A 15957-nucleotide genomic window follows, 5' to 3' on the forward strand; every position below is an offset into this window, starting at 1 on the left:
ATAAAACAAAGTGCGATATAACAAGAGAACAGTAAACAAAAGGATGTGTACTTGGCAATACATTTACATTTCCACCTGTAGATGGTGGATGGTGACACACACACACACACACACACACACACACACACACACTCAGGCAGAAGACAGACAGTGTGTGTGACACCTGTCAGTAAACCAGGCGGATACAGACACAACATGACATCATTCAACCGCTGCCAGACTGGATTCCCTGTGGTGCCGCTGCGCCGCACTGCTCCTGAGAATAAGAAACACCTTCACGGTCACTTACGGAAAATAACCGTCACTTCCACCTGACAGACTGCTGAACTCCCTGGAGACGAACCGAATGACGAGAGGTCGCCGAGTCCAATCAGGAGAACACGTGGAACCGTTTTCTATCCACGCTGCAAAATCAAAGTTGTGTTTTGTGGCTGCAACAATCACACAACTTCTTCTTATTCAGGCTGTTTTGCAGAAATGAGCATCTCAACCCTGTTAAAGAAATAATTATCACGCCCCTTCATTTTCACATCTGTCTGGTTTCTAGTTTATTCAATAGTTTTACTGTGTAAATATTGTTCTTCTTGCTCTCTGTGGAGAAGCAACAACGTGACGTACAGACACAGCTGAGGCGACATCCAGGAGGAGCAGCCCGACCGTTTCTACATGTATGAATTTACTGGACGACAGCTGTCACTTCCTGTCGGCTGTGACTGACAGGTGTCTGTTCCACTGAGACATCATCCTCAAAAAATCAGATCAGTGACAGCTCAATCATCCTCACCACTGACTGAGCTGTCACTGATCTGATTTTCTGACAGGAAAACAAGGTGTCTGTTCCAGAAATTATCTCTAACAAAGATCTGCAACGTGGCCAAAAGTGTGAGGACATCTTAACACTTCTAGAAGTGAAAGTTTAGCATGTTGCTGCTGTTACAGCCGCCACTCGTCTGGGGCATGTTCAGAGCAGACAGGGGCGCCATTTTAAGAAAAATCAGCAGCAATGTGTGTGTGAACAACACTGTATTAAAAAAGGTGGAATAGATATTGATCTGGTGCTGCACAACAACCACCAACCGTCATGGCATGAAAAGGTGGGCTGAACAGACGACATGTTCTAGTGCTTCTGCATTTTATTTCCTGTGTAACATCGACTACGTATGTATAGATATTTAAAACCTGTCCGGTAGTTGTTCCACTTTGCTAGCCATCTACTGTAAACTCTGACACTGGACTGTTGAGGTGCTCACTGCAGCAAAACAGAACCTGAGAAGAAGTTTCTGCCTTGACGTCGACGTTTCAGCTCTTTTCTTTTGGCTGGTGCTCATTTTAACCCTGTTACTGATGTGGTCGAGTGTTGACTGTAATTTCATGAAATCCTTCAGATGTATCGGATCAGAACATGAGTGTTGATGCTGATTATTCCGTGTGATGGTCGCGAGCTCAGCGCTGTAGATACTGTATCTATGTGATGTTGGTAAAAGGAAGAAGAGCGGCTGTATTCGATACTACTTCGTCTTTTGGCTGTTTTATTTTTGTTGAATTATAATCCGCTCAACACACGTTGATTGTTGATGGGTTTCTCTTGATGATTCCTTTTTAATAAGTTATTCCTTCACCAGAGTCGTGTCAATCCGTCCGCCTGCAGCACCTCGGTGAAGGTTTCAGACTCGTCGGTGCTGCCAGTTTGTGTCACTGAGGCCTCGTCACATCCACAGTACAGTTCCAGAGACAATCCCATCATATCCTTGAAAGTACCTCTCTTCCAGTCCCTCCTCCTCCTCCTCTTCCTCCTCCTCCTCTTCCTCTTCCTCTTTTCCCAGCTCCGCCTTCATTGGAGCTGGGAGACCTTGAGGGGCGAGGTGCTGGCAAAGTCCAAGAAGAAGGGTCCTTCCTGTTTTGGCAAGAAGGTGGTGGGGATGACGTTGTAGATGCCTGCAGGGACGTGTTCCACCTCCATGTAGCAGAAGCCACATCTAGTCATGAAGAGAAACTGTAGTTAGTGGAAGATCGACTGTACGATACGATGTGTAGCTGTTTCTTATTAACACGTAGCGACAGAGTTACTGTATCTGACAGGTGTGATCATTTTTAACCCTGTGAAAACACACCTGGATGCAGAGTGCTGCGTACATCATCCTGTTTATACATCGATATTAAATAAAAACCATGATAACTAAAGCGCGCATTCTTTCTGCAGCAGTAAGCTCAGACCTTCAACTTCCACATAATCCTGTTATAACGGGCGGTGGCGTGAGAAGATTGCCCCAAAATGGCCGCAGGAAACGTTGATTCTGTTCAAACCCATCTAACATAAAAACTGTTATAGCTGAAACTTATTATTTTTGCAACAGGAAGCTCAGACTTTCATTACTTGTTACTTTTGAAAAAACCCTCAGGTGATGGAACGTCTAATTCATGACATCATTTCATACTTTATTTGAAGATACTCCAAGAAATGACATCAAAATAATCAAAAATACCAGTGTAGGAACTGGTGGATTATTTCTGCTGCAGAGCTAAAAGCTTTGAAACATCTGAACTAAAAAAAACTCTTCAGACTTCATCATGAACCAGTTTCCTCATGACCCACAATATCAACCTGCAAATATCTGAGGAATTTATGAAAGCAGCACTTTGTCCTTGTTGTATAATAATGTAATTTCATTACTGGGTTATGTGAACGCCCTTGTTTAAATTTCTCTACAAGCGTTAAAATCTGTAATCACTCATTACAAATCATTTCTATTATTGTCTGTAACAGTGCCGAGTCTGTACAGCGCGGTGGGAAATTCATTTCATGTTATTAATCTTGTGCTTTTCACGATCGATGGCTGATCTGTGACCAGCGCCTCTGCAGCTCCACAGCAGACTTCTTCTTCTATATTGTGACTTATTTTATGATGTGTTTTTTTTTTTTTTTTTTGTTTTTTTTATCTGTACCTGTAATCTCCACTGCTCTTTTTCTGGAAGGCAGCCGGGCCTGGATCCCCGACCGTCGACACCATCACCATCTCAAAACCAACGCTGTACTGCCTGCAGACACACACACACACACACACACACACAAACACACACACACACACACAGCAGAGATTTAGCCGAGAAGAACAACTTCCTGGACCGACATTGTGATCAACCAATCCCAGGCCTCTGACATCATCAGTGTGCTGCTCCTGCGCTTATTTTAAAATATCTAAGCTTTATGCTTCTTCAGAGGTTAGACAAGTTTTCCAAATGTAAATAAATCTTTAACTGCTTGTCCTTAAGTTTTTAATATTTGATTTTATTGTCCAGCACCAACATAGATCTGTGGCTTTCGGAGCTACTGCAGGGTTGAAGCTTTGTGGGCGACTCTAATAAAGAAGCTTTCCAATAAGCTACAATACTGCTGACTAACATTAAAGTGTGAGGGTGATATAAGAGCTCTACTTTCTGTTTAGTTTGCAAGACTGCCGTGTGGGTGTTGCTACGCTGATTCAAGGAACATGTCCAACTTAGTCAAATCGTGTTGTGTGTCAGTTTACAGTCACACACTTTCACTGTTTTCCAGTGTAAAAACTGTGATGAGGAAGTGTTTGGCTCAGATGCTGGTGGTCTGATTTTGTATTTATGTACATTACGTGGATTAATCACCTGCTTCTTCACTGTTAATCTTTCTTTCTCCTAAAGTTAAGTTGGGCTGTATTCATGTGTAGAACCGACAAGTGTCGATTTATGGTGTTTATGTTTATCACACATACAGTGGCACTGATTAATATGTAAGTCGGTCAATATGGAAGAAAAAGAGGACAGAAATCTCAAAGATCTGCTTGTGATCATTTCAGAACCGCCTCTTAATCTCAGCATGTCTGCCACAAAGTACAAAACAAGGAGATATCATTGACACATCCCTGACCTCATTACTGTCTGTACATGGTGACGTAAATTCACCGTACAGTCAGACTCGTTTGTCTTGGACCATGAAGTCTGTGTTTTATGTTAATGACCTGAGTTATGTAAATATTCTGTGCAGACACAACAGCAGACAGTGTGAAATATATAATGTGCAACAGAGAATTTGTCCTGTCACAGACCAGACCGACACACTGCACTGAGTCATCCTGGTGTGTGTGTGTGTGTGTGTGTGTGTGTGTGTGTGTGTGTGGAAAAGTCACTGGTTCGTCTTCTTAATGAGTCATTTAATGAGTCAGCCAGATTTATTTGAACTGAGGTGAAACTAAATAAGAGCAGCAGCGGCACCGTTTTTACATCTAGATGAGTTTTTTTTTTACAACCGACCAGAAAGAAGATTCTTCAGTAATTATAATTGCCATTCTGATACTGACGTGACTGATATGAATTCGTTGAGGTTATAAGCAACATTACAGGTTCATGACAAATACAGAAAAGTTTAAAATGTTGATTTTATGTTTTTAGAATTTAGAAACTCAGACTAGGAACTAGACTAGACTAGTCGAGGTTTAAGATCACTGTAATATTACCTGCAATCAGTGGTCATATCACTGTGACTTCTTAAAATACATAAAATTACATAAAGATCACTTACACAAGGTTAGTTAGGGATGCAATAAGCCTTAAAACCTAAAAAATGTGAGCGGTGATTCCTGTATTTTAATTAACTCATATCACTGTCATGTCCCATGGAAGAGCCTAAAGTTGCATCATTTAAAAGGACAGCATGAAAAGATTAGTGATGCATGTCGAAAATGAATAATAATGAGTAAGAAATAACTGTGTGTGACTCATTTCTGCAGCTGATCTGCTGTTAACAAAGCTTATACTGTATCCAGCCTACATGCTGCTCCTGCAACAAGTCAGAACCATCTGAATCAATACTGTTACACAAAGAAAGGAATTATTTAACATTTCACATCTGCTGAATAAACAAACGTCCCTCATGTGGATTTTAACAGCTGGACAGTCAAAGGACCCCGGAGAGAAACTGAGGAACTGAACTGAGCCAGATCAGGCTCGGTTGTACTCGAGCTTCTTATAGATGATTTAAAGGCAACTGGGGTCCCGATGTCGGCCTAAATTATCAGCTAATATGTTTTTGGTATCATGATCCTGACCTGGATCCTCGGAGCTCAATGAGCAGCGGTCCCGAGCGCTCCAGGTTAATCTGATAGATCGGGTTGTGTTTGTACGAATCCTTGTAGTTCCCACAACCTCCAGCGCTGACTCCCTTCCACTGGCCGTTAATCTGAGGACAGACGCAGAGACACAAACATGAATATTTAACATTAAATTGCACACACACACACACACACACACACACACAAACCTATAATGTATGAAGGTGTGTGGATAAAATACCCGTTTGGTTTGAGTGAAAGGATTTGGGATCTTGGAGAAGGTGAACTTGCATCCGGAGTAAACCTGTGAAAGCAAACAGAACCTGGTCATTATGAAAGAACAGAAGCACGATACCACCAGCTGAAAACAAAAGCAGCAAGAACAAAAGACAAATGTATTCAGAAATTTAAAAAAAGGTATTTTCACACTGAAGATGAGCTGCTCTAACAAAAGAAATCTGGCTGGTTTAAAAAGTAAATAACAAAAAAAGGAGCAAAAACTATAAGACCGACAAATATTACTTTTTCGTTAACGGCAATTTTGTAAGACAAAGTGAAACGCTTTGAAACAGAAGCTGTTAATTTATTCATGACTGTAGAGCTTTCACATCAGAGCGGCTCTGATGGAGGAAACATCGGGAAAAAGAAGTTTCTCGCTTTGATCTGCGCTGGAAACTCGGCGAAACAAGAGAGAGACGTTAGAGACCAGTTATTCTCAAGACGACTTTCAAAGAGAAACAATGATGTGAGCGAAGAGAGAGAGAGAGAGAGAGAGAGAGAGAGAGAGAGAGACAGAGAGAGAGAGAGAGACAGAGAGAGAGAGAGAGAGAGAGAGAGAGAGAGAGAGAGAGAGACAGAGAGAGAGAGACAGAGAGAGAGAGACAGAGAGAGACAGAGAGAGAGAGACAGAGAGAGAGAGAGAGAGAGACAGAGAGAGAGAGAGCTGTAACACACATGAAACATACAGCAGACACGTGTACAGGATGCATGTTTTCTTTTAATGAGCGAGTTCAGTATAAACAGACTTTGCTGCAGTTAGCAAGAAGAGTCCATGAATTAAAAATGAGCAAAAAATATATATGGGTCACACACACACACACACACACACACACAGAAATAAAAGAAGATATTGCAAAGTGGCTCAGGGAACGTGAGACTTTCTTGAAAGAGATTAACATAATTCATACTCCCATATTTCACTATTTTTCAGGTTTATACCTTAGATTTTAGGTGTCTACTACTAAATGTTAAAGGTCCCATGTGTGGCGTAGTCGGCCATCTTTCTACAGTGACCCAGAATGGATAAACGAAAGCAGGTGTTTGCCAGTCCTCCAGGGACAGCACCAGAACATGAAACCAAACACGACGTCACGTGATGCACAGGGGACCAAAAAGACTTTTCCACAACAGTGACTAAAAGTTCATGTAAATGAAGAACGGGGGTTTGTGGGTCTGCAATGCAAGTGGTGCACAGACATGTTGAGGGACAGAACAAAGAGGATGTTGGATCTGTGTCAGCTCGAGGATGAGGGTTAGAGTGAACTACACCAAGGGGAAACAGAGGAGAGGAGTTGGGAGCTGCTGTAGTAACAGTAGCCATGTTTCCACAAACTGTTTTGAGTGAATGAACTGGGCTACGTGGTGGTGAGGTCAGAGGATGACGCGGTGTAGGCTACATGGCTACGTGATGCGTTGATGTGGAGGTAAACAGACCAGAAGACAAAATGGAGAGAGGTCGTCAGGATTACATTCAATAAGGCAAGTTGTAACTGTTCTTCATGAGTTTAGTGTTTGCTACATCTGAGTTTATTCAGCAGTCTCTTTTATTTTGGGAGGAAACTAAATTCAAAGCTTTTTAAGACCTTTCAAAACCACCAGAGATCCAGTCATGGATATAAACTTGCGAATACGAATCAAAAGAGGGATGTGTTTGTTTTTGTTTTTTTGTGGCTGCTGTCTACAATTTGATGTTAACAATAAATACCAGACAAAAGTCCTTCTCACCCTCAGTGTGTAGTTGATGGTGTTCTGTTTCTCATACTGGGACACCACCAGTGTGAAGGTGTGTGTCCCGGCGCTGGTCAGCCTCATCTTGGTCAGGTAATGTGGGCTGTTGATGCGGATGCCGTCGATGTAAGGAGGGGGGTCGGCTGTGGAGGGAGAGTTTATTGATAGTGAACGAACCAGAGAGCAGCAGACAGGTGAAACTGACTTTCTGTGTCTGTTTGTCGTGGGCGTAAATCTAAAATAACAAACTTGTTCTTCTGCTGCCTGTGTTTATAGAGTAATGTATCAGAGAAGTTGCAGGTTTGTGATATTTTTTAAAGCTCCTGACTGTGAAAGGCAGGTATAAAGTTATGACAGAGTGCTGCCTTCAAACTGCCACAGCAGAACCAGCTCAGTGCCAGAGAGAGAGAAAGTCTCCTGCAGCACTGATCGGACCTTACCTGGGTAGTAAACCTTCTTCCCATCGGTCTTGTAAACAACGAGGGTGATGAACTCTCTGTTTTGTGCAAAATCATCCTGAGTGAACAAACAGGAAACAGTCATCAGACACGAGTGAAGCCTCACAGTGTCACATCGTAACATCACTGCTGTGCAGGAGTGAATGAAACAGACTTTGTCTTTCTGTATCAGCTCTACCTTGTCAGTGATGTGTCTGGTGAGCAGCACCCACACAGCAGCGCCCCCTGCTGGACACTGGACCTCCAGCTTGTACTGGGGATTGTTGGCCAGGCTGTAGACGTCCTTCACCGGGCCCTGCTTCCCATCCCAGCTACTGCAGACGACACACAACCCGGAACACAAACACTTCACAATCTGTTTGCTCTGATAAAAATAGTGTTTTTTTGATCTATTGCCAGCTCCTCGGTTACAGAGAATTTCCTTTTACACACAAATTTCCATCTTAATGTTCACAAAACATGGTGAATAAACACTTCACGCAAACACACGCACGCACGCACGCACACACACACACACACACACACACACACGCACACACACCTGTGTATGCAGGAGGAATCTTTGAACAGGGCAGGGTTCCAGCTCAGGTAGATGACATCATAGTATTGACAAAGGTCCTCCCATGCGATCCAGAAAACACCTGCAAAGCACACAAAGATACAAGATTCCATTTATGAGTCATGATATTGAACAACACAGGGTTGTAGACAAAGTGTACAAAAATAATTAAACTGCATAAATCAATTAATCCATAAAAAGTGCTAAAAATAGAAATGTATTTAAGGTGGAGTGTGAACTGCGTAGTGTCACAGCCCGAGGGTTAACGCTAACGGCTAACTGCATAGATCCTCAATGAGAAATAAAAAACTACATTCACCCAAGTCTTCTACAACCCTGGAATATGTGTAACATGTATCATTAGCATTTGACGGAGCAGCTGGCCTCATCAGAGGCACTGCTGCTGCTGCTGCTGCTGCTGCTGCTGCTGCTGCTGGGGATTGTACATCAACAACACGGTGGGCGATTCATCTTTTCTCTGCGCTCCATCAATCACATTTTCAAACAGAAACACAACAGTAGGAACAGGCTGTGTACATAAATAAGGCAGATTTTGCTTAGTTTGTAACCTCTTTGTGATTGTGTTTGATTGATGCTCCATAATTTCAGGTGAAAATGTGACATGCTGTTGTCACAATGAGCAACAGCCTGAGACAGAATGAAAGATTTCGGGATGAGCTGTGGCACAGGACATCGTTCATTAATCAGGAGGTCGGTGGTTTGATCCTGAGCTCATTGGTGTGTGTGTGTGTGTGTGTGTGTGTGTGTGTGTGTGTGTGTGTGTGTGTGTGTTAGAGGTAAGATCTTTAGCCCGAGCCCGAGCCCGAGCCCGACCCGGCCCGAAATTCGGGTCGGGTCGGGCCTAAAATGTCAATCATTACGTTCGGGTCGGGCTCGGGCTTCTCTCTCGCTGACTTTTTTTTAAATAAATATATGTTTATAAAAATGTATACTAAAACGATGTGTAGATACTAAACTAAGGAATACTTGTTGTAAATAAATAATTTGGATAAAACAGAGAAGGCGGCGCTGTAAGGTAATTGCTATATAACTACTACTAAACAGGAGGCGCGGAGCAAGAGCACGATTTGCGCACGGCTTTGCGGACATTTCGTGAACGTAATCTTGAAATTTCGGGTTTGCTTCGGGCTCGGGCCTGCAAATCAAGTTAATTGGTCGGGCTCGGGCTGGGTCGGGCTTTAATGCCTGCGGGCCTGGGTCGGGTCGGGCTGGATTTTTTAGGCCCGATCTTACCTCTAGTGTGTGTGTGTGTGTGTGTGTGTGTGTGTGTGTGTGTGACTCATTATCGTTCCTGATGAGCAGCTGGCTTCTAGTGTAGTGTATGAATGTGTATGTGAATGAGTGGATGCCAGCTCGTAGAAATGCTCTCTATAAATGCATTTCATTTATCACTAAGGGTTGGAGCTCAAAAAGTGACTTTAGTGTCACTATATCAACTTCAAATTGTGTTTTTTCTGCATATACAGCTTCAGGGAAAATAAAGGGAATACCGTTGTCAAACTTCTGTGCCGTCTTGGGGTCAAAGTTGAGGTATTTGAGGAGCTCAGGCGTCCAGTTCTTCTCGTCACGCTCGCTGTAACGACCCTTCCACCGCAAGTGGCTCCACGGATTCTTCAGCTGCAGGAAACGCATTCCCTACAACAACAACACACACACACGACCGATGATGGTAACACTGTATCATTAGAGCTTGTGTGTCCCATCCTCGCTCTCATGTGAATCTCAGTGCTCGAGATGACACTCTAATGTTAACCTTGTATTCCCTGATGTCGAGAACGGCGTAGGCGTGTGTTGGCACTAAACCCCATCTCTCCCCTTCTTCCTCTGTCATCACCCCTGTTGCCGTGGTGACGAGGACGTCACCCCTGTGGAACCTGGCAACAGAGAAAGCGAGAGAGAGAAGTAGACAATGCAATGCACCGCCGTAAAAAATGGGAAGGAAAAGGTAAGAAAGAAAAAACCCAGATTATCAGAGATAGTGTGAGGAAAAACAAGGACGGTTTGTTTAAGAGGAACTAACTTTTTCTGTGTGTGTGTGTGTGTGTGTGTGTGTGTGTGTGTGTGTGTGTGTGTGTGTGTGTGTGTGTGTGTGTGTGTGTTGCTCACCTCTGGAAGAGCATACGGAAAGTGTCGTCCTTGCTGAACGACTGATTGTCTGAGTGCATGGCGATGCGTTCAGGGATCCAGCCGGTGAGCGCGTGCAGATCGATGTTCTGTAGCAGAGAACAAACATAAGAAGTCGTATTTCCCTCACAAACTTTTATCTTGACAAATTTCAGACTTCATTTTTCCTTGTCTGCTGCACAAAACGGCTGCCAACATTTCAGAAAACTTTTTTCCCAAACTTTTCAAAACACCTGGTGTTGTGATCAGATGTGTTCTATCACACACTTCCAGACTTGCCAACCTTGTCTGACACAACATTTATTTATTTAAATCACACAGATATTTGCTCATCACCCTCAGCTCAAATTTTTTACTTTAATTTAAAAATAGCTTCCTGTCCTGGTTTCCTCCACCTTCACTCACCGAGTTGGAGCCGGGGAAGTCGTAGCCTCCCATCACCTTCATGTAAGCCTTCTCTATCAGGGAGACCCAGAGCTCGTTCTTGTTGCTGGAGTAAGAGCACAGCAGCTCTCCGTTATGATCCACCGGCAGGTAGTCGTCTATAATCACCTGCAGCGGAGACAAAGACGGGATGTTGTACCGATAGAAAGAAGAATACTAAACTTGCCAGGAGCTGAAAATGTCACGACAGGCGCGTTTATAACGTGCTGTCTTGTACTCTGGCTGGTCGTCTGTCTTTTACCTTCCTGGGAACTCCGTTGATGTGCAGCTTGACCATGTATTTCCCACAGGGGTTATACTCTGGTTCCCCCCGTCTGTTCTGAGGGTAGATGACACTGTAACAACAGAACACACACGCAAATTAAAGTCTCAGGGTTGGATCTTATCTTTTTTAATATGCATATTTCAAATTCATTGCTCTGCCCCTCAGATTCATAAGTGCTGACAGTTATTTTACTCATCATTGCATCTTGTAGTAAGACACAACATCTGGGAAAACACAACAACACACATTAAAGTTTAACTCAACTGCACCTATAGGTCATATAGCAACAAATGCTGGCACTTCAAATGCAAAAAAAGGTCAAGTGTGTGTCATGTATCTGCATTTAGCTAATTCCAGTCAACACACAGCGGCGACACACAGTACCTGGTAATGAGTTTCTTGTTGTAGCGCCTCTCGTAGGCCGCGCTGATAGCGAGCGACGCCACAAACGAACAGTCAGAAACCACCGTCTGGAAAAAAGCAGAGGGGATCAACATTATCTACTTATTTTTCACAGTAAAAATGTTATTATGTTACTGTGCAATTACCAAAACATATAGGCATTTATATGCAAACCAAAAAAGGCTAACACTGAAAATATATTCAAATCTAAGTGCTGCATGTTTATACAAAGGATGTTTTCACATGATCCATATGTGTGATGATGCAGCGCCCTCTGCTGGCTGAATTCAAGCAAGTTAACACACCCAGTGAATTCAGAGCATTTAATATAAACACTCATGGTGACAAATACACAGTCCAGATATATGCACTTAGGGTAGAGCGGGCAGACTGTATAAAATATGACACAAAGAAAAGAAAACACAAGTATTGACGAACCTAAATCCTCCACCAACAATACAGAGACGGAAATCATAACCACATGTATAAAATCTGCTGATCTGACCTGTTTGATGCTGAAGCTGGACACAGACATGATCATCGTGGGGTTATTGGAGATCTCGTCTGGTCGGACCCAGCGGGAGAAGATGGCTTTCTGTTTGGGTGACAGCGCCAGCTTCCCCGTTTTGTCCCTGGTAAGAAGAATGAAAAACACTGAATCAGATTTACGGACAACCTAGCTTAGCAAAGTGCTGCTAACTGTAAAAGAATTGAATTAAAATAATAGAAAGCAAACTCACGAGAAAGGGACAGGAAAGGCAAACCGCTCCCTCAGGTCCACACTCATAAAGGGCACATAAGCGATGCCGTTGATTTTAGATGTACTCCTGTACAAAGAGGACATGATTAGTGCGACAGAGCAGCTAACAGTTAATCTTAGTCAGTATAGTGGCTCGTAATATGAACAAAAGAGCAATTTCTTGTCTTTGGTCTGATCATTTTTCTTTGGGGGCGTAGCAGCCTTCACACTAACTCGTGTTCATTTCCGGACACATTTTGCACTTTTCAAAGTCTCACCTGAGCACTTCAATCTCCTCAGACGTGTAGCGCTGACCGTGGGGCTCGCTGGACTGGACCGCCCGGACCGGCTGGGGCTGCGGTCGGTCATGGAGGCTGAAGTCTGGCCCAAGAGGGAAAAACTGTCGGGCCGGTCCCCCAGAGCCGGCTGCACTGCTGGCCTTGGCTCCAGTTCTGTCCTGAGTCTGAGCTGGAGTTGATTTGGACTGGGATTCTTTAAGACCCTCCGCCCTGACAGAGTATAGTGGAGGAGACTGTGAAGTTCATTATGGAAAACTAATAGTTTCATTAAATTAAAAAGGTTGAACAGTCATGCTGCTCTGTGCTCTACATAATTTTTGCAAGTTTATCTTTCTCTAAATAACCCAAACTGTGTTTCAGCAATAAATCTACAGCAGTACATTGTTGACTAGAGGTTTCAACTTGTTCCGCAGACATTCATGAACACACACCTGTCTAAAGCCTGACGTGCTAACTGCTTCAGCTTGGTCTGCAGCGCCTGGTCCGATGTCTCGTTGGACTGTTGAAGGAGAAACAAGCAGGAATAAAGTGACTGAAGACTGTGTGAAGAGTTAGTCACTGACTCTGAGGGTGTGATGACAAACTGACAGAGAGAGACCTACAGTGGTAATGCAGAGCTCCACAGCCTGAGTGTACAGTTCAATGGCTTCGTCGTCGTTTCCCTTCTCATCTTCTTCGAAGGCCTGTGTGACCAGGAAGTGAGCGCGCTCCAGGTCCACCTGCTGCCGGGACTTCAGCGGGTCATTCTTCTGAGCCTGGCCTGGAGTCAACGGAATGAAGAGGACACACGACAGACAACTTGTTAACAGATTATTCAATCACAAGCAAATGTGTATTCATGATAATAAATGAGGCGTCTTTGGGTTTAGGACTCTTTGGCTGCACAAAAAAGGAAATCTGACGACATCACTTGGGCTCTGAAGAAACTTGATGAGCCTTTTCCACAATTAATTGACATTTTATAGCAAATGATTAATCATGAAATAGTGGTTAGATTAAAGGACAACGAAAACAATCATCCTGCTGCCTGACAACCTCAAAGAAGAAGGGAAAACCCCTTCAGTCTGGGCCGTTCTGTCACATCTTTTTACAAAAAGATCTCCATGTTTGAATTCTTGTATTAATCTGTATTAGCATTTAACCTTTCCTTACCCAAAATGCCAAAGTCCACCATCAAGTCTCTCAGTTGCCAGTTTATTAGGACTGCAAGAACACAACTGATGAACCCATATACAACAGCCTAGCTGGTAAATAAATCTAATCTTCATGAGGTTTTTGCTAAAACACTTTAAGAGATTTAGGGTGACGTGTGTGGTTGTTTTGGAGGCTTCAGTTCGTGCCGCTGTTGAACTGGACTGAAGGCTTGTTTCTCATATTTTGTTCACTCCATTTATAATCACTGACGGCAGACTCATTTGGTTTTGAAAGGTCAGGTTCACACATGAGTTATGCTGCAGCTTCACGATGAGTAGAATATCTACAGGATAATGTGAAAAGTTTTACTTCTTGTATGAATATTTTGCCATTCATCTGACACAAAATAGCTGGAACATGCAAATGGTAACACACACAAACGTCATTGACGGTCTGTCCAACAAGACGGGACACTCCCAGTTTCTGTGGTCACACCCATGTAGACACACACACACACACACACAGACACACACACACACAGACACACACAGACACTCATAGTGTGAGGAGAGTCATGGAAAAAAGTTGTCAGACAGTAAATGAGAAAGTCCTCAGGGCCCAGTCAGTAACAGACAACCTCTTCAGCTCTGACAGCTTCTGATTAGATTAAATACTTCAGGTGAACAGCAGGGAGGGATATATAGTATCAGGTAACACTGGAAAAATGTTGGTTTCTTTCCTCCTCTATGACAGCAAACTGAATATCCTTGGGTTTTAAAACAAAACAAGATGTTTGTGGATATCAACTTAGGCTTTCAGAAACACTGACTTTTCCTGACATTTAACGACTAATCATCAATGAAAACATTCATCAGTATCAGTCATATATGTCACAGAATCCTTTTTAATTTAAGACACTGCTTAAGACAACTTTTCCATGATGCAAATGCTGTTTGTTTTTCAAAGAAATTACTGTAACTGGAACCAGTGGCTGATTAAAAGGTGAGGAAACACTGTTAACAAAAGGTCTGAAAAAACAGCATGCATGGAAGCAAATAAGTTCGTAAGTACTGTAACTGCAGACGTTAATGATGAATCATTAATCCATTAAACACCGTTAAGAAACAGATTCCAGATTTCTTAATCAACGAACAAAGACGAGCGCAAACTCACATTTTAGCTATTTAGTCGCCTCAGTATTGGTTGAATTTTGTTGCCAGTTGCTGAACAGCGTCAGACCGGAGCTCCGTAATTAAAATTTGTTAATATTTTGACTTAAAAGTCAAGTCCCTCTATTTTTCCCTTATCTTACTTTACCTCCTAACATAGCCGACTCTGATTTTACATAAAAAAATCACGTCAGATCATGATGTTATAAACTGCTGGCAAAGTGAAAAGGGTCCAGCATATTTCATACATTCATAATGATAAACTGATAATCATTCTATTTAGACAGCCGAGTATCAATTAAAGAAATGACTTTGAATCTGCCTCCCTCACTGAAACACTATTGATGAAGGGCATCAGCTGAAAGCAGGAACAGCAGAATAACAATAAGAAAACAGTGGATCCATTCTGTTTCTGGTCAGGTGAGCTTACCTGCATTGTGGAGGGCCTGGACCCGATCCAAGTACTCATTCACTTTGTCCTGGATTCCCTCAAGTTTGGACCCTGCCATGCCAGCATATATCAGGGCCTGGGCTGCCTCCTAAAGCAAGTTGTTATAACAGAGAAACACAGCCATTAACTGGCAGCCAGTGACAGTCTCACATGCTCAATATGTAGTTATTATTATAAAATGTTAGTGTAGTGAAAATCAGACACTTCTTCAGCTGCTCTTTGGTGTAATTATAGGCACATTAACTACAATCCAAAGTGGAGAGCTGCAAGTGAAAGTGAATGTTTACCTCTAGGCAGGAAGAGCTAACAGCTAACACTGACAGGTAGCAGCTGTATACACCTGCCAAGTTAAACAAGTAGAGCCTCACCCACCTTATAATAGAAGACAGCCTCGTTATATTTGCCATTCTGGTCGTAGGTGACCGCGGTTTTGGCGAATTTGACGGCATCGAGCTCCAGCGCCGTGCAGTCCATGCTTAACACAACTTGTTGACAGACTGACAACAAGCTCTGAGTTAGCTAGCTAACCGCTAGCTACCGTCACTCGGCAAATTATTAACAAAGTGTCCGTCTTTCTCTCGAAACACAGTTCGTTTCATCGACTCGGAAGAAACATCGTGAAGATAATCCTGACGAGCGTCTTTAAACCCGTGGAGAATCTGCTAAAGTTAAAGTTTTGCTGTACCTTCTGTCAGATTCTGTCTACAAGCGGATACCAACACTGTCATGTTGTTTCCGGGAGACGCGATCCGCGCAGGCGCACTGGAGGAGGAGAGAGGTCCGATGATAGTACAGTATATGTAGCAC

At 43.0% G+C, this 15957-nt stretch overlaps 1 protein-coding gene across 1 annotated transcript; it reads right to left on the reverse strand.

Moving 5' to 3' along the window:
- Window positions 1-1508: 1508 nt before the first annotated feature.
- capn7 (calpain 7) lies at window positions 1509-15912 on the reverse strand. The gene is made up of 21 exons (XM_037074756.1): window positions 15523-15912; window positions 15130-15238; window positions 12999-13156; window positions 12828-12895; window positions 12376-12606; window positions 12099-12185; window positions 11864-11990; window positions 11341-11426; window positions 10933-11026; window positions 10653-10799; window positions 10230-10336; window positions 9877-9997; window positions 9614-9758; window positions 8085-8184; window positions 7722-7857; window positions 7526-7601; window positions 7083-7228; window positions 5320-5382; window positions 5076-5206; window positions 2944-3036; window positions 1509-1976 (listed from the first exon to the last, which is right to left on the reverse strand). The coding sequence occupies exons 1-21, from the start codon at window positions 15622-15624 to the stop codon at window positions 1832-1834; spliced, it is 2472 nt and encodes an 823-aa protein (XP_036930651.1). The 5' UTR covers window positions 15625-15912; the 3' UTR covers window positions 1509-1831.
- Window positions 15913-15957: the final 45 nt, after the last annotated feature.

This window comes from Acanthopagrus latus, chromosome 17 (genome assembly GCF_904848185.1).
Source record: "Acanthopagrus latus isolate v.2019 chromosome 17, fAcaLat1.1, whole genome shotgun sequence".
Classification (NCBI taxonomy): domain Eukaryota; kingdom Metazoa; phylum Chordata; class Actinopteri; order Spariformes; family Sparidae; genus Acanthopagrus; species Acanthopagrus latus.